The sequence below is a fragment of the Homalodisca vitripennis genome, chromosome 4, assembly GCF_021130785.1.
Source record: "Homalodisca vitripennis isolate AUS2020 chromosome 4, UT_GWSS_2.1, whole genome shotgun sequence".
Lineage (NCBI taxonomy): Eukaryota > Metazoa > Arthropoda > Insecta > Hemiptera > Cicadellidae > Homalodisca > Homalodisca vitripennis.
Window position 1 is genome coordinate 94,857,769 of NC_060210.1, and position 26,134 is coordinate 94,883,902.

General features: G+C 38.0%; 1 protein-coding gene across 2 annotated transcripts in view; it reads left to right on the forward strand.

Annotated features, from left to right (window-relative positions):
• Positions 1 to 25,000, forward strand: part of LOC124359803 (mitoferrin-1-like) — an 82,086-nt gene extending 57,086 nt beyond the window's left edge. For both annotated transcript variants that reach the window (XM_046812846.1, XM_046812847.1), the window contains exons 4-6: positions 5,636 to 5,775; positions 7,987 to 8,154; positions 24,576 to 25,000. In XM_046812846.1, coding sequence (XP_046668802.1) covers positions 5,636 to 5,775; positions 7,987 to 8,154; positions 24,576 to 24,923 — 656 coding nt within the window. In that variant the 3' untranslated portion in view covers positions 24,924 to 25,000. The remainder of the gene's footprint in view (positions 1 to 5,635; positions 5,776 to 7,986; positions 8,155 to 24,575) is intronic.
• Positions 25,001 to 26,134: the final 1,134 nt, after the last annotated feature.

The window sequence follows — 26,134 nt, forward strand, 5'->3', positions numbered from 1 at the left end:
AACTTACTCAAACAAACTGTACAACACTGTCTTCATGAATACTCAAATGTATGACCAGAACAAAAATCTTCTAAAAGTTTTCTTATATGTCTGTCATTACTTTTTTTATTAATTTCAATATCCGATATAACTTAGAAACGTTTTAAATGAATAAAAAGTACAATTAAATAATGTAAGAAATGCTCCGCTACTCATCACTAAAAGAGTAAAAAAAACAACCTAATAGTCAAATAGAATGTTTTTTTTTTCATAAATTGTCTGTTTCAGTTGATGAACATGTATATTAAGGAATTACAAATTCTTACAAAATATAGACAATTTCAGACTGAACAAAAGTATATAGCACAGTTGAATAATTGCTTCAAAATAAAAATTAAAGTATATTTTACGATTTAGACTTGGTTTTTTCATATTGTAGTTGTATGTCATATGATTTTGCATCCCTCATAACAAACAAAACTTTACTAACAAAAATGTTTAACTATATATATTACCCAATTATATAAAACAAAGTCTTTTCCTTTAATTTGATATGCTAAACTGTTATACTACAAAAGTACCAGAACAGAAGTGCCAAACTAAAAGTGCCTAAGACAGCAAGTGCCACAAGCCTTAAATGCCACTTAATTAAAATGTCAATAATAAAATATACCAAAATTTACGTGCCAAATTCTCGTAGTACTCCAACTATGAAAGCATAAAGACTTGGATTTTTCTTTCCCATTAGCAACTGAAGCCTGTTGTGCCACCCTTATGAGGCATTATTAGTTCTTGATTTCCCTTCCAGAACTGAGGTGTAATGGTTCCATAAAGCAGGTGTAGAGCGTACCGGTATAACTTTTTAAATTATCTCTTCAATTACTTTTGAATAAGAGGACTGATTTTTATTTTGCATTAATGCACATACCAGGGGTAATACAATGGTAGTTTCACCTTGTACAGACACTGACCCCATTACGGCAAAGAGTTGGAAAAAAAGAGTTTGTACTACACTGAAAGTGCCGTCGACATACAGGGTTTGTCCGGAAAGTAATAGGACTGAGTCAATTTAAAAAAATGTATTGAGCAAATCGTTACAATTCTTTAAAAACTTTCAAGATAGGCTCCTTTTGCGTCGATGCAGCGCTGCCAGCGCGATTTCCAAGCATTGAAGGCGTCACAGAAGCCATTCTCCGGAATAGCCTTGAGAGCCGCGGTACAAGCTGCTTATATCTCCTCTGTCGTCTCAAAATGCTTGCCTTTTTAGGCGAGAAAAACAAAAAAAGTCTGGGGGGGGCCACATCTGGGCTGTAGGGCGGCTGTGGAAGAGTTGGGATGCCGGCCTTGGTCAGGTAGCTATTCACAAGAAAGACGGTGTGAGCCGCAATTTCTGGTCGCCAGTGAGCACTTTTGGGACCATCTTCGCACACACTTTGCGCATGTTCAAATGCTCCGTCACAATTTCATGAACGACAGATTTCGGTAAATGTAACATCTGGGCAATTAAATGAATACTTAGTCGACAGTCTTGAGTTCAAAACTTTGCGCACACGAGTCACATTGTCGGTGTTTGTCGAAGTCGAAGGTCTTCCAGCAAGGTCTTCATCAGCGACCTCTTCCCGGCCCTCCAAAAAGGCCTGGTGCCACCGAAACACACCACTTCTTGCTAAAGCAACATCTGGGTAAGCCTGCTTGATTATATCAAATGTCTCTGCCGCAGATTTACCGAGTTTCACACTGAATCTAATCGTGTACCTCTTCTCTAACGAACGCTGCATTTTCAGCTTGCACCAGTCACAAAAACACGTCACTTGAAAATGCCTGTTCTGACTCTTCAGGTGCTCGGAGACAACTGACCAGCCGCTTGTTCGTTAGCTAGGAACACCCTCTACCGAATCCAGTCGTTGCACGCACGCTCCGAAGTACAGTCTCGGCAAAAGAAAATCAGTCCTATTACTTTCCGGACAAACCCTGTACATTGTTTCTGATCGGAAATGTTAAATTTTGAGTTGATGAAAACATTATAAACCATCAACACATCGATCCATCATTTTAGTTATTCTATACCTGTCTGGAATTTCTCTAAGTCTTCAATTGAGGTTGGATTTGAAGGTAAATCTTTTAATTACTAACATTGAATTTGTTGAAGACTCTTGGAACAATTGGAAAATTCTTTAAATATTACTAAATGTTAATAAAGTAGTGTTTTTATTAACATTTAGTAATATTTATTGAATTTGTTTCCGAATGTTTTCTCTTTCGGAAAGTTGAGCTAGAACTGCTTTAAGAGCATCTTGCAAATGTCTCATAATTCTGCTGGGAGGCTCTTCCGGGTGTTCGGACACGTGCCTCTTCATGCTCGTTAGTAATAAGAAGAGCTTGAATTTCCTCTGGATTTGGAGCATGATTGTAGGATTCCACATCACTCTTTTTCACAACAATGTTTTCCTCTATCATCGAGAGTGGAAGTTAGGCGAGCAGAACATTCTTTATGGAATTTGTACCTCCAGTATTTGCTTACAGCCAGTGATGAATGTTTAATATAAATATACCCATTGTAACACATATGAGTTTTTCCTTTTATGGCGTATTAGTTGCGCCATAATACAAAAAATTGTATGTAAAACCAGGTCAAAATTTGTCTTCAACAAATATTTATTTGAGGTTTTTATAGTACATTTGTTATAATTACTTACTTCATCATTTTGACAATTATTAGTTTTGACATTGATAGATTAAGCATTTCATAATTTTAGTATATTTATGATTGGCACTTTAAAATTGGCACTTTTGTACCATAATCATGCTAAACGTATCAATTGGTGATTTAATAACGGTGCCATAACGATTCTTGCTAATACATCACAATCATGACTTGTAGCGCTTATATAGTTAACAACAAACTATCACACACAATCAAAATAACATGTGATTAATTTTCAACAGATTTTGAGATTCCATAGTATAAATACATATGAGGAAATAATAAATGTATATGGTTGTTTTTAACCTGTTTTTGAAATTATCCATAGTATACAGTCATAAGCCAAATACATGGAGGAAAGGACAAAGACAAGCAGTTACTTGTAAGTAACAATAATAATGACTGACCTCCCCTTTGTATATTTAATGTGAAATTCATCGGCTCAGATCTTACAATAAAGACAACATTCAAGAGGAATGTTGTTGGAAACCACAGTTTTAAGTGAAATAGCAAGTATACAAATATGCATAGATGTATGTTGATTTTCATATTTGAAGAAGCTCTGAAGCTATTTTGTGATCGTATTCTGATGATTCGATATATTCATGATTAGTTTGCAGGTTGACTGATATTTGTTTGTTGAGGTAAACAATTTGTGAATCATAGCAGCTTCAGCGAAGTATTTACTCTTACACTGATGATCTGCGTGTTACTTATTGTTATTATATATCATTTTTACTTGGAGTATTCATTCAGACAGCCAATGCCTTCACAGAGCTTCTTCCTACTTACATGTACTCAATCAATTGAACCACAATTTTCTGTATACTAAGGCACTTTATCCATAATGTTTGATGGTCTAACAGATAAAAATGAAAAGCAAAACAAAATATTAAGGAGACGTTCGTTAGACTCTTAGTCAGTTTGTAATTTTTCTAAAATAGAAAGGGCTGTAATTTTTCTAAAATAGAAAGGGCAACTAACAATATCGGATAAGAGCCCTCTGTGTTGTGATATCTAATAATAAGCACAGAAAATAAAATCCAATGCTTTTTAGAAAAACTTGTATTATATTCCTCAAAAAAAAACAAAAGCAAAATCCAATTTAAAATTGGAGAGTATTATCTTTGGTTTGGAAATAAATTTATCCTTCATTGTGACTATTAGAAAAATACAAATAAGAAATCAAAGTTTTGAAATATGTTCATTAGACAACTCAGAGGCAGTGTTGAAAAGTTTTGCCAAAAGTGCATTAATTACTAAATATAAAGCTGAATAAAAGGATTTATGTTGTCTTATAAAAAGAGTATGATAAAATATTTTATATTCTGTACTGTGAAAAAATCTATGCTCTTTTTGAAAAAAATAAATAATTTTCTGATAAGTTTTAACATTTTACTGTTTTATAGAAGATGGTTTATTTTTACCAAATATAACATTCCTACAATATTTTAAAGAACAAAACATGGAAGTATTACATATGGGGTTGGATATTATTTGTCTTTATTTGGTGGGTCACTTTGAAGATAGAATTTATAATTTTCTATTACATAAAAAATTGAAAACAAAACTTCAAGTAGATTGGATACTTTAACATAGAACCCAATATTAAAAACTGTTTATACGTTTTGTTATAAAGTAACTATCATCAGAAGATAAAACACAAAACATGCTTCAATATTTATTTCATAAAAAAAATATTCAGTTAGATGACACATACAAACAAACACTGGTAGGCATACCACCTGGTTTCGCACATATCAGGTGTATGTAGAAGACCTCGGAATTAGAATGTTTATCCTATAATTATATAATATTTTGCAATCTGAGACGTCCAAATGAATTTTACCTAGAATAAATGAGTACCCCCTAAGATTTTGATTAAGATCATTATTAAAACACTTAAGGAGAAACGGGAAAGAAATTATTTCAATCTTCTATTATAGCAGCAAAACTTTTTAATATAAATGCATCTGCTTACTAAGCAATAACTATATTTTTGTATAACATGAATAAATAATACAAAATGTTTTCCTTGCAATTCAGGGATATAGGACAAGGTCTTCTTGTTATTTTTATTAATTTATAGTCAAATATGCCATTGTATTCTTTTTATTTTTGCTAAAAATAAAGTGTTATTAATAATCTATAACATTTATTATAATATTTGTGCTTTGAATAAAGGGCATTTCATTATGAATTTGAGTAGTTTTTTTAGAGAGCATTGTGTTTGAGTGTATTCTCCGCCCTGTAGGTAAGTTTTCTATTAGTATTAGAGCTTCCATTCATGCAGAAATATATAATTTATTTCTTAACTTGAATCACCTACATTTAACCCATTTAATTTAAGTAACTGTTAAAATTAATAGCATGATGGTATCAAGGATCGAAGGTTAAAGAGAACAATTGTTTTTTTGTACACGTAAACACAAACACATGGGAATGCTATAATAGTTTGTTCACATGAAAACTCAAGGAAGGATGAGGGAAAGAATAAAAAGATACCTTAATATTTCTGTGAGTCTAGTAGAATTTTGTTCCATACAAGTTTTTTCTTATAGGTTTCACTGTATTAAAATCAAATTAACTCTATGGGCTTTCATCATATTTCGTGAAATGTACACTTGTTTTGTGAGGTTTTCCAGTCTCTCCTTGTACAATGTTTAAAAAAATATTTATAGTGAGTAATACATCAAGTGTTTTGTACAATGTTTTTCATAATTAAACATAATAAATATACTTTTAGATAGTGTAATTATACAGTTTTAAAATTCTTACTTCAAAAAAGAAACTTACAAAAAGTAGCTTGTATAAAAGTATTTACATTTTGTTTGAACATATATGTATTTAAAATTTAGAATAGCCAAATTGTAAGAAGTTTCAGAAATACAGTGCTGATTGTGTAGCTACTCATATTTTGAGTGGGGCTGTCAGTACAATGTTTTGTTGCAGTGGTGAAACAAAGGATCCAGATGTACAACAGCCCTTACAAGAACCTGCTGGACTGTATTATCAGAGTGTATAGGGCCGAAGGGTTACTAGCATTTTACCGCTCGTACACGACACAATTGGCCATGAACTTACCTTTCCAGGTACTACTAGTTTTAGTTCTTAGGTTTACATGGTCAGTATCAAAACTATCATCTAATTTTTACAGTTCTCATTGACATTGCTTATACCATGAAATTCTTAAAATATTTCAATCTCGCTCTGCATAGACCTATCTTGAGTCAAGAGATATTATTAAACTGAAACAGCAAGGCTGAAATATTTAAAGAGTTTTATTGTGTAAGCAGATGTGGTATGAGTTGGAAACTTCCACAATAAGTACTACTAGTTTATTGTGTAGTTTTTTACATGATTATTTTTTAACTTGACTTTTTCATGCTTTTATTCCCTCTCCCCCACATCATAATATACATGAATTTATGATGACTCATCTGTACTAAATATAGGTTACATTGTTAAATAAACAGTTAAACTTGCAATAAAGTTTGTCATAATATATTTATTTGTATAATTTTTATTGTTTGTTATTTTTAATTTAAGAAAAAAACAATATAAACAACACGACAAAAATATAAATAACTTAATCACATTATTAAGGATCTGTCAAGGTCTCATTGAAATCATACTTTAGTCCATCTGCAATCATCAATCTTGTTACATAGGTTCCTGTAGGTCCAAATAAGAGTTGTATTGATTTTAAAGTCAAAAGTAAAAGGGCATTACGTTTGTCTGTCTATTTGTGCAATAACTCTTGATAGAAAGGTCCCATAAATTTTAATCTTGGTACATAGATTCTTGTAGGTCCAAATAAGAGTTGTATTGATTTTAAAGTCAAAAGTAAAAGGGCATTACGTTTGTCTGTCTATTTGTGCAATAACTCTTGATAGAAAGGTCCCATAAATTTTAATCTTGGTACATAGATTCTTGTAGGTCCAAAGAAGAGTTGTATTGATTTCAGGGTCAAATATAAAAGGGCGGTCCGTTTGAGTGATACCTCTTTTGTTATGTTCTGTTGTGTCCTTCGTTGTATCAGCTTATTTTGAACAGTTTAGTATTTTACACTTCCATCTGCTAATATATTAGGTCATTCAATTTAAATATTTATAAAACATGTAAAATTGCCAAAATTTAATTGAAGGAGGAGCTTTTCATTTTGGATAAACTATTAATTATATTTTATATCAAAAGGCCCCATGTATTCAATTTAAAATGATTTTAGAATTGAGTAATTTTTATCTACTGTTTGCAAGATTGGTTTATTTTATACAGATCTTGCAATGCGTGCTGCAGTAGAATAAATGGGGTTTAAAATGTTTAGCTGGCATTCAGCTAATACGAAACAGTAGAGTATAAGGAAATTCATCCCAATTTGTTGTGAAATTAAAAACAAATCTTAAAAAACTGCACTGCCCCAATAAAATAATTGCCCTTTTGAAAAAAACAAGATAACCTGTAGATACTACAGTCAGATATCATAGCCATGTTTCAGAACAGCTCCTCAATTTGTTCGTGGTTCTACTGAGAACAAAAATTGTCTTTTATAAAACTAAAACATGTTTTTTTATATTATTAAACATCACAGCACAATTTTCTTTTCTTTTTTTTATTCATAGTACAAATTACATCATTTTAATCTGTTTATAAAAAAATGTCAGTTTGAGGGATTTATGTATATTTCATTAGTAGTGTCTTCATTACTTTATGTCAACAATTTTATTTATGATAATTTTTATAATCGTAGAGTGCATTATTTGGAAGCAAATAAACAGGAACCAACGTTGATACACTAAGTGTGTTGTGCAGATCTGCATGACACCTGTACTTGTATTGAAAGAACTGGAGTTACAACTATTTAGATTAAGGAGATGTTTTAATCCTCTTTTGCTGGCACTCTGTGGTATTTTATTGGTAACTATAGTTTATAAATCAGTTTCCTTTGTGACGTAAGGTAAAATTACTTTATGTTCTCATCACAACCAGAATGGTCATTAAATCTTTAGTTTGTGATAATAAAAATTAACTATTACAACTGTTACAACATAAGAATATAAACTTAAGATTAAATAAAATTATCAATTGTTCCGTTGTGTTATTTTGCACCTAACAGGTCAATCAGTCAATGCTTAAAATTACATATAATTTTCTTTCTGACAGTTGCAATAATGGTCTCCTTATGTATATAACTCAGATAAGATAAATGAGATGAGTAATACAGGTTGGCAGCACAAAGTTAACTCATCTGCTTTGGAACCTCACCTGTTATTAATGACTAAAGTTTTAGAAATGGTTTACAGAGTTTCCATTTTGTGATGTACGAGCTGTGTCAGAACTTGTGGAACCCGGAGCGCACGTACAACCCTGCGGTACACATGGCCAGTGGAGCCATCGCAGGGGGAGTAGCGGCAGCCATCACCACCCCTCTTGATGTCTGCAAGACTCTGCTCAACACTCAGGAGGGCACTGTAAGTGATGACGCATTCACTAACAGAGCTGACAGACAATCACAAGAAAAAAATGTTTACATTCCTGGAAAACAAAAATTGTGTCAGCCTATTGAGTGACAGACTTTAATAGCTCTCAGCCAAACTCTGTGGCTAGACATGCACCATCAGTAATTCATTATTGTCTTTGTAGAGTTGCCATAGACTATTATCTATACACCAAGTTGCCATAAAATAATGTTGTATATGTTATGATAGTTAGGCTACAAGTGTTAATACATCATCTCTTATGTTTTACTAAGTTTGTTTCCAATTGTATTTATTCTGCTATTTTCTTGTCATCATGGCTACCCATAAGGCCAATGTAAAAATATTTGGTAAAAATCACATGGAGTGACATATACCATCATCAAACTTAGTGTTCCTCATATAGAAATGAAGCTTCATGCACAATTTCAAGTCTATAGGTCATTTCGTTTAGACAGACAGATAGGCAAACAGAAATGTAATTTTTCTAGCCCCTTAAGTATAAGACTCCAGTAATACTCAGCCAATAAACAAAATCTACAAAAAACCTTCAAATTTTGGCTAATTATAAAGAAATAATAATCATAGTGCCTGGACTTTTTGCCAGATCCGCTGATAGCACCCCACCTGACTAAAAAGGTCGGATAATTTCAGATTTTGCTAGTGATTCAAATTTAAATCTTTTATTACCTTACACAATATACATTATATGGTAAAAGTCAACCATTTAATATAACATTTTGCAATTATTATACCACAGTGTCACATTCACACATACAAATTTTGCACTCTGTCACTCGCCAATTTACATCATCTTCAATGCTGGGTCTGTTTTCAAAATGGGTGGTCTCCCAGTTACATGCCAAAAATTCGCAGACATTATAAAATGCCATTAACGATAAAAAGCGTTTAAGACGGGTTTTTAAAGCCTTACGCATTGGTGAATTTTTAATGGAAGCTGGCAATCTGTTGATACAATGGACACCTGCTTGTGAAGGCAAATGTTCATAAACCATCGTTCTGTGTTTTCCAGAATAGTAGTTGTCTCTGTCTCCCATCTCATATCCGTGCACTTCATGGCCCCTTATCAGGACATACAGAATGAAACTGTTTCCAGGATGTATGGACAGGGCAGAGTCAACAGTTGCAAGTTTTTGAAGGCTGGTCAGCATGACTCTAAAATTCATGTTAGCAATAATTTGATTCACTTTCTTTTGAAATTTGAAGACACTCAAAAATTGATTGTTTGCACTAGAGCCCCACAACACCAATCTGTAGGTAAATCAGACCATAATAAACCTTCATCAGTACCTGACTTCCATGAGAGCATTCCATGTCAACCCTTGATCAAGGTGTATTCCAAGGAATTTAGTGGATTGTGTATCTTCTAGAATGGAGTCTGCCAACATTATGGCAGGCCCACACCCAGAATCTCTAATTCCCAAAGAGAAGTTAAAAAAATAATTTTTTTGAGGCGTTTGTTGTTAGATTGAGACTTTGGAACTGTTGGACACAGTTTTTTAGGTCAACAAAAGCCTGTTGTTCAATCTATATAGATATCTATATAGATATAGACCAGGAAAAGAATTGAACCTGAGGATGGAGCCCTGTGAAACACCATACTTCATTAGGAATTACTTTATCGATTTTCATGAGTGAGGGAAAGACTCCTATCTGGAAAGACAACTTCACTAATTGAGTTAGGGGACTCACAATGTGTTGGGAACACTTGTTTATGAACCGCATGGACATTAAATTGAGATCGGTTGTTTTTTAGCTTGGAGCTGTTAGATCATTTCTGTTAGCTCTCTCAAGAACAGGCGCCAACACTATATATGCTGCAGGGCACTGTCTTCGGTTTTGGAGCTCAGACAGCCGAGGATCCTTTCCACAAGCAACAGATGCGAAAAGTCCGTTAAACTCATAGGCAACCTCGGCTTCATTTTACACCAATGTATCTCCAATTTTTACTTTAAGTTATTTGGAAGTTTTGGTTTTATTGTTAATGATATCCCACACAGTTTTAGAAACGTTTTTGGAAGAAAGAATTTTTTTTGAGACATCAAATGCTTCGCTACTTGGATTACTTTTCTATAAATCTTGTTATAATGTTGAAAATAAATTTAGAAATTTTCATTTGCAGTAGTCCGGTAAATTTTGGAGAAAAATTTCAGTTTTTCTCTTGTATCCTGTATCCCTTTCGTAATTCAATTACTGTTTGCCTTTTTAGGGCAAACTTTGATTGTTTTTGTAGGACAGCATGGATCGAGATTTATAGTAGCAAGTATTAAATTATTGAAACTGCTGTTCTACGGGTTCTGTTAAATTTAGATAATTCCATTGTTCCTTTGAAAGAGAAGCACTGAGGAGAGAAATGTCATTTGGACTTGTATCTCTTATGGTTTTTGTAATTTTGGGCTCCCTCTCGTTTTTTTTCCCATAATTATAGCCTCTTGGCCTATTGGTCCGAGATGGCTGTATTAACCACAGACTATTGGAATGTCAGAGATGACGTTGTTGATAGCCGTTTGTGTTGGCATTACTCTCATTGGAGATTTAACCAACAACTTCAAGCCAAAGGACCGTAGCATATTAACAAGTCTTATTGTAGTAGGATGAGTGTTGTTCAGCACATCGACATTGAAATCGCAAACCAGGACATAATTTAGCAGGACATAATTGGTCAGGTCTGTCAGTAATGATTCTAATTTTTAAAAGAAAACATAATCACTTCCATTGGAAGACCTGTAAATACCGACAATGATTGCTTTTGAGTTCTTGATGTCAACTTTGATTCCAGCTCCTTCGAAATCTTATTCCACTGTTTCCTTCATTGAAAAAATTGTGAACTTGAAGTTGTTTTTAGAAAAATTGAGACTCCTCCTCCTTTGGAGAGTTGTCCTGAAAGAGCACTTTTAGTTTCTATTTTTTCCTAGGTCTGAATTTGTACAATTGTAGGAGTCTCTGAAAAAACAGGTTCCTTAACTAGAGTCTTCTTGACCGCGTCGGCATAGGAGTCATGTAGAAAGATGAATGGTTCCACAGTCTCTGATGTGATATTTGTTCATTGAGCACTACAATTGTTATCAGTGTCGTCTTTAAGCTCACCACAGTATGTTCATGTAGAGATCCATGCCAATATTTCACATTACCATGTTCTACATTAGTTCAGCCCACTATAGTCTCTGGGAGCTGATGATGTAGCCAGTCTGTACTATACTAAATTTATCCACAAAATAATAAGATGGGCAAGATACACAAACTGTATTAATCTGATCGGTAGATATTGTTAAAAGTCTTTAAAGTAGCCTCCTTGGATTTTGACACACTGCTGCCAATGTGTTTGAGCTTCCAGCAATCTCAAAACTCTTTATCATTTTCACCTGTGCAGATGGTTAGAACTTGCTTGTAGAAAATGGTGTTGTTGCTTCATCCCAGAGGTTCAAAATGTTTGTGAACCACCCTATGCTTATCAAAAAAGACATTAAACATTGTCCTACTTGAACATTCTCGCTTTCTTAGGTTATGAGGAGTCCGAGTTGTGCCACTCTAAACTTTACTGTAGATCTTGGTTTCAGGGTCACACTGGAGCACCTATTGTTTGTGACCTATTAACCCTTTGACTTATTTTCCTCCATTTACGACATAGGCAATATTGGCTGCATTCGATATTATGTATGAAATTGAGTGCCAGGGCAAGGTATTATTTAATTTATGGTATGTATTACTTCTGATATTTAAGGTTTTTCATTATTGCAAGTAAAAACACGAAAATTACATTTTTGTAACTTAAATAATTATTTTATACATACGAGGTAGGTCCAGAAAGTAAGTTCCATTTGGGCATACATATTAAAGTGTGTACAGATACAGAAAAATTATTGATTGCACAAAATTCTACAACTCTTTAATTACTTTTCCATATAACCGCCAAAATGTTGCAGGCATTTGTCATAGCGTTGAAACCTTACATCACCGCTCGCACACCCACAGCAAACCATCAGGGAAGCGCGCGCCCATGGTGGCGAACGGGATGCCGGATCAAAACTAACTAGGTGAAAATAAGAACACCGTGGTCAGTATACTCAGGTTCATTCACTAAGACAACATAACATAGGCCTATCCAGTCAATATAAAAAGGTATATAATTATACTATAAATAAAAAAAAATAAATAAATAAAAGTGCCTGCAGTTGTATATACCTCGAACAATTCTTGTCAGGTGCACCTGCATACAAAAATTGGAAACGCCATAATTTGAAACAAGAAATGCCAATTCCACCCGGTATCCTTCGGCTAAGGGCGGGCTCCTAATGAAATCCAAGAAATAACTAAATAATATCTAAAACTAACTTAAAATTAAATAACAAAATATAAACTATATAAATGGCAACAATAACAATAACAAATAAATAAAGAATATGAGCAGGGTATCACAGATGTTGACTAGCAGTAATGTCCATCATGGTGGCCGTCCTTCAGCAGAGCGCAAAAGAGAAGGTTCTCTGCGACCACGCATGATGGAGAGATGACAGGAGAAAAACAGCTCATCTCTTGGAAAGGCTTAAAAAAATTTAGTAAAATGAACCTTCAGCAGTCTCTCTGGGTTTGTTTACAAAAACTACATAACAAGTGACACATTACAAACAATATTGGCTGCAGAATAAAAAAGAACTGTAATATATAGCCTAGGACTGGTCCTCACTGAGAGACAGAAAATTAATTTAAGCCGAATAGAAAGGGTGAAAACTAATAAAAGTGTAAGAGAATTAATTTGAAAGCCAATTTAAAATTTAGTTAGCAGCCAGAAGTACTAAAAGTTAATAAAAAGCAAAACTACAATTTGGAAAACCATGTGCTCTTAACCTTCACAGTTTGAAAAATAAAAATAATCACTAAATTTTAAAAGAAAGCAAAACTTACTCATCAGTGAGGGGCCGTAAACTTAGCCGCACATGTTAGAAGGAAAACAGCTCAGAAAATCCAACAAAACACTTAAATAAACCAAAAAATTTTAAATCTGGAGCTACTCCTAACTTGTACACCACGGCTCGGAGTCTTGACCACTCTCCCGGAAAAGCCAAACGCCTTCAAAAGGTCAGTGGCCTCTGCAGCCAATAAACCACACACACATACACTATATAAAACACACATGAGCCGGGGAGATATAGGTATTGAACCGGCTCAGACTCCCCCCCCAAAAGGAGGAACTCCCCTCTGTTAATTTCTTCAAAATGAAGAACCAAACGAAATGCCTCTCCCCCCAATGGTTGAAGAATTATAAACCGGAAACCCTTAAGTCTGCAGAAGGGAAAACCAAGAAAATCCAGTTGGAGGCAAGAAATCCCTCCAAGAGTAGCGTGGGTACAAAGAAGAAAACAGGAACCTTGATCAGGAAGAAGGAGCAGAGGTGATCAGGTCTCTGGACCTAAAACCCTCCTGCACAGACTAAAGAGAAATCACGGATGACTCCGGCAAGGCTTCAGATGGGATATGTGCGCCTTCCTGAAAATCTTCCCGGACTGAGGATCTCCCAGTCGGGCAGTCACCGGAGTCAGAAACTTCAAGATGCGGTGGGGACCAGTCCACCTGTAGCAAAGTTTAGCAGCTCTTTTATCCACAGCTGAACTGACTGGGTGAGCCTTGCAGTAAACTAGATCCCCCACCTGGAAGGGATTGGCAATACGACCCCGGTTGTACTTCCTCCTTACTAACTCCCTAGCTCGAATGAGATTCCGCCTGGCTGCCTCCCAAGTGGCTTTCACATTGGGAGTACCAGGAGGTGGCAGAAGATCGCTAATTTTCCAAAGGTTCGCCAAAGGGTTGTTTGGCGGAAAGCCAAATAATAACTCGAAAGGTACCGCCTTGTGACTTTCATGCTGGGCTGTATTAAAGGCAAATTGGATCCAAGGTAGTTGTTGATCCCAGGTGGTCTGATTTTCCGCATGAAAGGCAATGAGAGCAGATCGAAGATTGCGATTAAACCGTTCGGCGTGAGAAGGCTGAGGATAGAAAGGGGAAGTAGTCACATGGCGGATTCCGTGCCCAAAGCACATTCTTTTAAAGATATTGGGTACAAACTGTGAACCATTATCGGAAACTAAGGTGGCGGGGATTCCAAAGTGTTGAAAAAAATGGTTACGAAGTGCTTGCACCGTGAGCTGCGCGGTAGCACTCCGCAATGGGAACAACCAAACAAACTTGGAGAAGGCATCCACACAAACAAGTAGGAACTTATTTCCGGACTTGCTACGCGGGAGAGGCCCAACATAGTCAATGAAAACCTTCTCCAAAGGTTTTTCCGCCACCTCAGATGACAAAAGACCCAACTTGGTATTTTGAGCGGGTTTGCTTAGCGAGCACAGTTCACAAGAACGTACTCGAGCTGCAATATCCCGGTCCATACCTTTCCAGATGAACTGATCCCTAATCTTCGCGATGGTCTTATGAATTCCTAGATGTCCGCCCACAGGAGAAGAATGAAAATACTGAAAGACCATCGGTACAAGAAAGCTTGGCAGCACTAACTTAGGTTTTCTCCGCTGCTTGTCACGGCAGCATAGAGCACCTCGGTACAGAAAATAAGGAGGGTGGGCACCTCCGTTTTTAAGCTCATTGATGATAGCAGTCAGCTCGGGATCCTTAAGTTGGTGTGGAACAATGTCCGAAAATGCCAGAGGAAAGTCTAGGAGCACGCCACAACATGGCGGCTCTGATAAATTCTGGTGGTCGTTGGGTAAGTGATACATGCGTGACAGAGTGTCCGCTATGATATTTTGGGTGCCTCGCACGTGCTGCACTGTGAACTTAAGGGCAGAAATTTGGACTACCCAGCGACCAATCTTCCCGAGCTGACGGGGGTGGGCAAGGAGCCAAGAAAGTGCCTGGTTGTCGGTTTCCAACAAAAATTCTTTATGTTCTAGGTAACGCCTGAACTTATTAATTCCAAACACGACAGCCAAACATTCCAGCTCATAAACAGAACAACTCTTCTTCTCACAAGGGGTTAACGTGCGTGAAGCATAAGCTATGGGCTGCCGGATACCATCTACTTCTTGTGATAAAACAGCAGCAACGGCTAAGGAGGAAGCATCAGTTTGCAAGACGAACTTACGACTGAAATCAGGCATAGCCAAGACTGGAGGCTGCATCACTGCCTCTTTCAGCTGCTCAAAAGCAGTCTGTTGCGCTTCACCCCACTCAAACTTGGCACCCTTTTTCCTAAGAGAGTTCAGAGGGGCCGCCACTTCAGCAACATTGGGGATGAAACGACGATAAAAATTTATCATTCCCACAAAACGGGCAATCCCCTTGGCATCCTTAGGAGGAGGAAACTCCCTGATTGCCTGGGTTCTCTCTGGATCAATACAAACACCTCGAGAAGAGACAAGATGACCCAGAAACGATATTTCAGGCTGAGCAAAACTCACCTTTTCAGGATTGACGGTAAGGCCAGACTCTCGCAGCCTAGTTAGAACTTCCTCTAGATGAGTCAAGTGCTCCTCATAACTCTCACTATACACAAGCAGGTCATCCAGATAGTTGAACACGAACTTAAATTTGACATCATGAAAGATAGAATCCAGGAGTCTGGTGAGTGTTTGGGCCCCCACAGCCAAGCCCATTGGCACTCGGGTGAACTGGTACAAATTCCAAGGCACACAAAAGGCAGTGAGAGGTCGAGACTCGTGTTTTAGAGGAATCTGATGATATGCCTGATTAAGATCAAAAATGGAGAAATACTTGGCCTTACCAAACCAGTCGAAAGCAGAATGCAAATCGGGGAGAGGCACGGAGTCAATTTCTATCTGAGCATTGAGCTTTCGATAATCCAGGACCAATCTGGACTTCCCATTAGGTTTCGGCACTAGAAACGCTGGACTGGAAAAATTTGAGCAAGACGGCTCGATTACCCCACTCTTAAGTAAATCATCAATCATATTTCTCAGAATTTCCATCTTGGGCGGAGCAAGCTTATATGGATGGGAACGTACAGGACGGGTGTCTGTAAGACGAATCTCGTACTCCAAGAGATTGGTCGTGCCCAGTTTGTCAGTTAGGACTTCAGGAAAACTGGAACAAATCTGCCTTATGTCCTCAGCCTCTTTCGGCGTAAGATGTCCTAGTTGGTCAGGAGGAGTCAAGCTCTTATCTTCCATCTCTAAGGCAGCAGTCTCACGAGACTCAACATCTGAAAAGGGAACGAGCACCCGCCTGGCGAAAGCAAAGAAAACATGACTGGAGGCCAAATCCAAAATCATGCCAGTTTTTCTGATAAAATCTGCTCCCAAGATGAAAGGAAAAGTCAGGTCCTTAGCCACCAAAAAGCTCCAATCCCAAGAGAAATAATTAATTTTGATGTGAATCTGGGCACTACAGATAATAGGTAAAGGTGTGCGTGAAGCAGTCCAGCAGATAAGTGAACTAGGCTCAACCTGCCGTATTAGCCCAGAGGATTTTAGATCTTCAAAAAACGACAAAGAAATCAGGCTGCGTGCTGACCCAGAATCAACCAGGGCCTTCTGCACCACATTCCCCACAAGCACATCCAGTTGTGGGCAGGTTGAGCGGGCAGCCCTTAGTCCCTGCGCAGCCAGAGCAGCAACCTCCCCTCTCGGCCAACGATGATAACTGTCCCCAAGTCTATTTCTTTCTGTTTTCTTTCTGTTCTGTATTAAACCAGCTACCCTTTTACCATCAAAATTAGGTACATTTTTGCCCTCAAAATTACCTTTACGGCACGAGTCGGGCTTACTCGTCCGCAAGCTTACTAGTTTTTTTTATTAAGTGGACAAAACGGTCTAATATGTCCCACTTGCTTGCAGCCATAACAGGTAGGAGGCTGCCTACGGGAAGGAGCAGCTGCTGGCTCAGACTGCACCGGAGCATGGACCGGCCCCGGAGGCAAGTGAGGAAGATGCCTCGACATGGCCTCCCTTTGATCATCCGCATCCTGAACCCCTCTAGAGATGATGGAGAGGCGGTCCAAATCCGCAAAAGATGCGGGACGGCTACAAAAAATCAAACGGGAGCGTTCTTCAGGTTTAATGCCCTCCAAAATAAGGCTCACCAACTCTGTTTCGCTCAAGCTCAAGCGCAACACCCGGGCTACATCCCGTATCTCCCCGACAAAATGGCTCAACGTCTCGTCTGGTGCCTGAGGACGGTAAACGCGTTCCACCCGCAAGCGCTCCCTAACCCGAGCAGGTACAAAGAACTCCAAGATCTCGGCGTGGAACTGGTCAAAAGTGGCACCTCTCTTAAGGCAGTCTAGAAGGCGATCAAAAAGCGGCCTTAAGGAAAACTGCGCTAAAATCTGCATAAGCATGGCATCTGTCATACCAGGAAATTCTTTTAGCTTAAAAACTTCCAGAAGGAAATGGATAAGTAAATTAGTGTCAAGCCCATCAACTCTGGGGAAGTGTTGTAAAACACTCCCCAAAGGATGGGGCAGTTTGCCAAAGCTGGAAAAAGAAGGCACAACTATAGATGATGCCTCACCAGCCGCTTCAGGAGGGCCACTACCCATCGGAGACATAGTAACTCTGGGAGGCTCGAAAGAAAGAGCCGGTGGATGGTTAGCAAAAGTAATGGTAGTGGGAACCTCCGTGGGAGTGACAGCGGTAAATAGTACCCCTTTCTCTTTCACCGAGCGCACCTCACTCAAACCATCTAAGGCTTGTTTTAATTTGTTACTGGCCGAAAAAGCCCAACTTTTAATATCAGAGTCTAAACTAGGAGCTGACATAAGTAAAACTATTCTGTCACGCCAATGTAAAAGCTGAGATGCCAATCTAGCCTTTGCTGACCCGGACATGGGAAGTGACTCAAAATTAATGTCGTCTTCTAACTCTTCCATTCGGGTTTTACAAAACTCAAATTCAGTATTAATTTGGAACTCTGCATTCCAGCTGCGGTCCAACGCTATACAAGCCCGTAATTGAGCTCTTAATGCCCTCACATCTCCCTCGGGCTTCTGTCCTCTCGCCAGGACCTCAAAAACCAACTCGGGCTTGCGCAGATGTTCAGGCACCAGGGAAAACGCCATACCAAACAATTAAGACAAAATAAATACAACAAAGCGTACGCAACAATTACTTAGTAACCTAAGTGGACTCAACTCACAAAGGGCTTACACTGACGAGGTCCAAGTGAAGAACTTAATACCTGCCACCTAATAGAAGGATACCCTGCAAATATACACTAACCACAACCTACAAACACAGAAGCAATAAATATAACAAAACAACACATTGATAGGGGAGAAGTAGAGTACAGTTAGATAAATTTAGCGGTTAAGCAATTTAGAGTCCCTTGCTCCCTGCAAAGGGAAAGTCTGCAGGAAGCAAGACACTAAACCAATTCCACCCGGTATCCTGTGCTAGGGCGAGCTCCTAATGAAAAAAAAAATTGTGTACTCTAACCTCCCCCTACCTAAAACTAACCTACACCAACAAACAAAACCAGAACTGAGAGACAGCTGAGAGAGCAGCGAACCACGCTCTGCTACCATTGAAACCTTACATCGCCGCTCGCACGCCCACAGCAAACCATCAGGGAAGCGCGCGCCCATGGTGGCGAACGGGATGCCGGATCAAAACTAACTAGGTGAAAATAAGAACACCGTGGTCAGTATACTCAGGTTCATTCACTAAGACAACATAACATAGGCCTATCCAGTCAATATAAAAAGGTATATAATTATACTATAAATAAAAAAAAATAAATAAATAAAAGTGCCTGCAGTTGTATATACCTCGAACAATTCTTGTCAGGTGCACCTGCATACAAAAATTGGAAACGCCATAATTTGAAACAAGAAATGCCAATTCCACCCGGTATCCTTCGGCTAAGGGCGGGCTCCTAATGAAATCCAAGAAATAACTAAATAATATCTAAAACTAACTTAAAATTAAATAACAAAATATAAACTATATAAATGGCAACAATAACAATAACAAATAAATAAAGAATATGAGCAGGGTATCACAGATGTTGACTAGCAGTAATGTCCATCATGGTGGCCGTCCTTCAGCAGAGCGCAAAAGAGAAGGTTCTCTGCGACCACGCATGATGGAGAGATGACAGGAGAAAAACAGCTCATCTCTTGGAAAGGCTTAAAAAAATTTAGTAAAATGAACCTTCAGCAGTCTCTCTGGGTTTGTTTACAAAAACTACATAACAAGTGACACATTACAAACAATATTGGCTGCAGAATAAAAAAGAACTGTAACATATAGCCTAGGACTGGTCCTCACTGAGAGACAGAAAATTAATTTAAGCCGAATAGAAAGGGTGAAAACTAATAAAAGTGTAAGAGAATTAATTTGAAAGCCAATTTAAAATTTAGTTAGCAGCCAGAAGTACTAAAAGTTAATAAAAAGCAAAACTACAATTTGGAAAACCATGTGCTCTTAACCTTCACAGTTTGAAAAATAAAAATAATCACTAAATTTTAAAAGAAAGCAAAACTTACTCATCAGTGAGGGGCCGTAAACTTAGCCGCACATGTTAGAAGGAAAACAGCTCAGAAAATCCAACAAAACACTTAAATAAACCAAAAAATTTTAAATCTGGAGCTACTCCTAACTTGTACACCACGGCTCGGAGTCTTGACCACTCTCCCGGAAAAGCCAAACGCCTTCAAAAGGTCAGTGGCCTCTGCAGCCAATAAACCACACACACATACACTATATAAAACACACATGAGCCGGGGAGATATAGGTATTGAACCGGCTCAGACTCCCCCCCCAAAAGGAGGAACTCCCCTCTGTTAATTTCTTCAAAATGAAGAACCAAACGAAATGCCTCTCCCCCCAATGGTTGAAGAATTATAAACCGGAAACCCTTAAGTCTGCAGAAGGGAAAACCAAGAAAATCCAGTTGGAGGCAAGAAATCCCTCCAAGAGTAGCGTGGGTACAAAGAAGAAAACAGGAACCTTGATCAGGAAGAAGGAGCAGAGGTGATCAGGTCTCTGGACCTAAAACCCTCCTGCACAGACTAAAGAGAAATCACGGATGACTCCGGCAAGGCTTCAGATGGGATATGTGCGCCTTCCTGAAAATCTTCCCGGACTGAGGATCTCCCAGTCGGGCAGTCACCGGAGTCAGAAACTTCAAGATGCGGTGGGGACCAGTCCACCTGTAGCAAAGTTTAGCAGCTCTTTTATCCACAGCTGAACTGACTGGGTGAGCCTTGCAGTAAACTAGATCCCCCACCTGGAAGGGATTGGCAATACGACCCCGGTTGTACTTCCTCCTTACTAACTCCCTAGCCCGAATGAGATTCCGCCTGGCTGCCTCCCAAGTGGCTTTCACATTGGGAGTACCAGGAGGTGGCAGAAGATCGCTAATTTTCCAAAGGTTCGCCAAAGGGTTGTTTGGCGGAAAGCCAAATAATAACTCGAAAGGTACCGCCTTGTGACTTTCATGCTGGGCTGTATTAAAGGCAAATTGGATCCAAGGTAGTTGTTGATCCCAGGTGGTCTGATTTTCCGCATGAAAGGCAATGAGAGCAGATCGAAGATTGCGATTAAACCGTTCGGCGTGAGAAGGCTGAGGATAGAAAGGGGAAGTAGTAGATGAAAGTCACTAGGAGTGAGGTCAGGGCTGTACGGAGGATAGTCAAACACGGCCCAGCCAAATCCTTGTAGGTGATGTTTCGTCACATTTCCAGTCTGTGGTCATGCATTGTCGTGAGGAAAAACACCTTTGGACAGCAACCTCAGAGCTTTTTCTGTATTGCACGGTGCAATTTCCTAAGTGTGTCACAATAAATATCTGCTCTGATTGTTTAAACACGCGGTAAGAAACCAATGAGTAAGATGCCTTTCCAGTCCCAGAACACTGTGCACATCAGTTTTCGAGGTGTCAAGATTTGTTTCACCTTAACCTTTGCTGGAGATGAAGTGTGTCTCCATTCCATTGATTGCAGCTTTACTTTGACGGGTGTCGTAAGAAACCCATTTTCATCTTCTGTGACTATCTGTGTCAGAAATTCTTTGCCACCTTCATCATAATGGGTCAAAAACTGAAGTGCACTACCCATCCGTTTTGTTTTGTGTTGCTCAGTAAGAATCTTTGGTACCCAACGTGAGCAAAATTTACGAAATTTCAGTTTTTTGGTAACAATTTCATGAACTAGTGATCGTGAGATTTGAGAAATTTCATAGTGAGAGCACTAGTAGTAAACTTTAGCGGATTTCCTGGATCTTGTCATTAATCGTGTGAACCAGTTCTTCTGTAAACAAAGAAGCCCACTTCGTTCTTCATCGTGCACTTCACTACGTCCTTCATTGAACTGTCTGACCCATCTTCTCACCATTGAATCACTCATCACATTTTGTCCGTAAACTTCGCAAATTTTCTGATAAATGTCAATTGGTTTCACTTTCTTAGCATTCAGAAAACGAATCACAGATCTGATTTCACAAGTGGCGGGGTTTTCAATCAACAAAGCGACAACAACCGACATTTTAAACAAGCACAACAAAGCGTACATGGCTGACAGCAATCTCACAATGGTGCATGTTTCTTCTCCTTGATACAGAGCGTCTACCGCGTATGTGCGGAACTGCGATCACTGCGCTGCAGTGGCTATAAATTGAAACGGTACTTGCGTTCTGGATCTACCTTGTATATTAAATAATTTTCATGCAGCAAAAGGTACATGTCATTGTACTAGGCAAATCAAATATAAACAGTAATTTTCAAAATTATATTTATTGAATAATATTATACAGAAACTATACCTTCCACATTTTTCAATGTAGTCTCCTGCATTATCTACACACTTCTGCCACAGATTTAGAAGCTTGTATATTCCCTGTTCATAAAAAGATTGAGGGCGAGTTGTTAAACCAATCGCGCAAGTGCTTTTCACAACATCTTCATTGTTTTCAAATAGTTTTCCTCCAAGTGATTCTTTCAGGGGCGCAAACAAAAAATAGTCACAAGGGGACAGGTCTGGACTGTAAGGAGGGTGTTCGAGAGTTTCCCAGCCCATTTCTTCCAATTTATCCCTTGTCAACAATGCGGTGTGAGGCCTTGCGTTGTCATGGAGAAGGATGACATCTCTAATGGGCACACCTCGTCTTTTGTTCCGGTAACTGGTTTTTGCTGACTGTAGCACCTGGCAGTAGTAAGCTGCATTCACTGTTCGTTGATCGTGAAGAAAATCAATGAGTAGAACTCCCCTTGAGTAAAAAAAAATTGTTGCAAGAACTTTTCCGGCTGAGAGACGAGTTTTGGCTTTCACTGGGCAGCCTTCATCCTTCCTTCGCCACTCCTTACTTGCCATTTTCGATTCGGGAGTGTAATGGTGGACCCACGTCTTATCACATGTGACGATGCACCTCAAAAAATCTTCACCTTCTTCTTGAAATCGTTGCAGAAGTCTCCCAGCAATCTCCGACCTGACCTGTTTTTGATTTCCGGTCAACAACCTCGGAACCCAGCAAGCACTAATTTTTCTGAAGCCAAGGTGGTCTGTGATTGCAGACTGAACACTCCCATAGCTGATACCAATATCCGACGAGATTTCTTGAACAGTTAACCGGCGATCACCTTCAATAAGCTGTCGAACCGCACTAATGTTGTCATCTGTAAGACTTGACCTTGGGCATCGACCGTGACTTTCGTTTTCAATACGTTCTCGGCCATCCCTAAATTCTCTGGCCCACATATACACTCGATTTTGAGACAGAGTAGTGTCCCCAAACTGTGCCTGCAAACGAGTAAAAATTTCCGAAGGCTTATCACCTTCATTTGTTAAAAATTTTATGACGATGCGTTGCGCAACAGATGGATGTACCTCTCGCTCGGTCATGGCTGTACTGAAGGCAGAACACAATGCTAGTGTGAAGCAAGCAGTTCCCCCCACTCCTATTAAGCAAAACGACAATCGCCCACAGCCGCATCACGTCCGAACGTGTTTGGTACAGTCAACAGCAAAATTACCGTTTATATTTGATTTGCCCTCGTAGTTACTGGCCTACATTTATTTCTAGTTTTACGAATGGGATCATAACTTATGCCTATATTCATTGCATCCACACCTCTCAAGAACAGCAACTTTAATTTCATAAATATTTTATATAGTCCAAGCTTAGATTTTGGAACTCTGCTGAAATGAGTCTATCTCCAATTCACTGTCAGAATCTCCTGAATTGTTCTATAAGCCTATCAATTTCACTGTCTCTAATATTACTTGTTCCAGCCATAACTGCGTAAAAACATAATATAATTATGTTTAGTCTAATCCAGAAAAGTAATAAACAAACAAACAAACAACACTGATGTCTGTGTATACTGAATATTGACTAGGCATAGTTTACTATACACATTAAAAACTCTGCATTACACATCTAGAACTAAGTAGTCATTACAATTGTAATAACTGAAAGTGTTCAAAACAAACTAAAATCAAAGTGAAGACGATTTGAAACACAACCAGTACAAGTAAATAACTGGGTAGCACAAGCAACAATGTTGACTGTTCCCAATGTTGTTGGATTATAACAAAATCTGATGTAACTCGTAGTTTCAGTTCTGGAAATCATTTGCTCATATAAGTTCCTTCAAAGTAGTATGCGATTTAAATTATTAAAATTAGGAATTACTTAAAAAATGTATTTGTTTCAATCAAGGAATGTACTGAGTACATCAAAGCACGCAGAAGGTGGCTTTGTGTGTCAACATTCATCAAAGGGTTAATATAATATGTTGTCTAAAAAGTATGGCTCACTTTCTAACTGCTGCAACATTTCTCATGGGAATCTTGTTTTGTGTCTGTGACTGATAATTTGTTTACACCATTTGTGCAAGTATAACATTTTAAATATGCTTATGTTAAAATTTTTAAATAATGTTTTGGACTTTAATGTTGTTTTTTTCCCATATTGAGTTCTCTGACGATTAGTCTTAGACTCAAGCAATGTTTTGAATCCAGAAGATTTTTTTCCTTTGTGTAACATTTTAATTCATACCATTCCTTGAAAGATGTTCAGATCGCTGTCTGTCTTCACTATCTCTCATCCATTCTTGAACTCACTGAACCACTGGAAAAACTGAGCTGTTAACAGGGTGTCATCATTTCAAGCCTCTTTAACCAAGACAAGTGTCTCAAAAACTAGGTGAAAACAAAATTTAATTGCATTGTACTACTCCAGAGAATGTTGAATTTTTAACTTTTTTTGTCATGATAAAAATTTAAAACCGTTTCTGAGCTACCCTTTATCCTCAGTGCACCAGAATTTGAACGTGATTGTTGACCAGTGTGACCTCACCACAAATCCCACTGCTAGGATAATGAAGATAATGTTATTTATTTAAAGCATTATTCTAATGTGTGCCTGTTCTTATTAACAACATAGTTAATTAAATAAAGGTATTTTATAATCTAAAGTTTTTTGCAGGTAAAAGTGTCAGGTCTGGTAAATGCAATCCAGGCAGTGTACAAGATAGGAGGGCCTCTGGGATACTTCCGGGGTATGAGTGCTCGCGTTATCTACCAGATGCCTTCCACCGCCATCTGCTGGTCGACGTATGAGTTCTTCAAGTACATGCTCACAACACCCGTTGCGGTAGACAGCATTGGGGAAACACCGGAGGCAGAGAGTCCACCAAAGTCAAGGGGACCGGCACCTGTCTCTGAGTCCTGGCCTCGGGAACTGCCCGCCATGTCAGGTGCCGGCATGTACGGTACCCTGAGCTTCACCACCGTGCACACCACTGAGCGCTCCTTGGATATCACCCACAGTTAGACCGACGTCATGTAAAGCTTGATTGTATACGAATTTATTTTGTAAATATTCTGTTAGTATAAACATTTGAATTTAAACCTGCTGCTTTAATTTCACTACTATGCGTTACTTTTTAGTATTGAAAGAAAAATTTAGATTTTAACAGTTTTTTATGAAATAGGATTTTTAACTGTTGACTGAACCACATGTCAACTGTTGTGTTTTTATAGTGACATCAACTTATGAAAGTAAAAAGAGCATTACTTATAAAGTGTGTTGTCTGAAGTTGTTGAAATTTTTTGTTGATTTTTTTACAGTTTCAATGTTGTCTATCGCCATAAGAGTCGAGGGATGGAAATTAACATTTTGGTGGAGGTCTAACCTGGATCCTATATAGTTTATGTTCAGCTTCGAGACTGTTGTTCTCAGTATTCTTGTTGTAACAAAGCAGGCATGTCATGAAGCGGAGTGTAACGAACGAACGAATCAAGCTTTACAGACGCACGGAGGACATAATCTAGTGTTGCAGTGACTCATACGAAGGACGTTTAGTCGCTGCAGTATCTCGATCGATTGTATACTGTTTGTGTGTTTTCTCACTGTTGATTATTTCCTTTGAATCCTCGACAATAAGAGATTATTTTTTTATTGTAATTCAATATTACCTTGTTATTTGTTATAGTTATTTCCCCCTCCTCTAACGGAAGTGCGGAGTGGTCTGTGAGAGTAAAAGGAGCATTATGTAATGTCACAGTATTTTTCTTGTCATCAGGTGGCATATGCATTAAAACTGTAAATCCATTGTATATGCATTTACTTTGCTAAAATGCACAATCTGTTAATTTATTATTTTAAATTTTTTTGTTAATCAGTTTGTATGTTAGCTTATTTATTTGGTTAAAAAAATTATTTTTGTTATAAAAATGTGTATTTTGTTGAACTTATTGTTATTATTTTTTTATATTTCTGTCATTTGAATAAAATATTGCCTCAGTAGGAGTTTCTATGATTTGTACACAGAGAGCCGTATTATTTGTGTTGTTTTGTTTAACATTTACAAATTTTACTTCAACAAAATCTAGTGATATTGTCAAAGGCATACATGATATTCACACTGAAGAGTTACAACATAAAATATTTTATAGTCATTATGTTATGCAGTAGGCTTAAGAAATGTATTCTAAAAGAAACAAATTTGGTCACAATTTTCAAAAGTAGTTGATGCATAATGT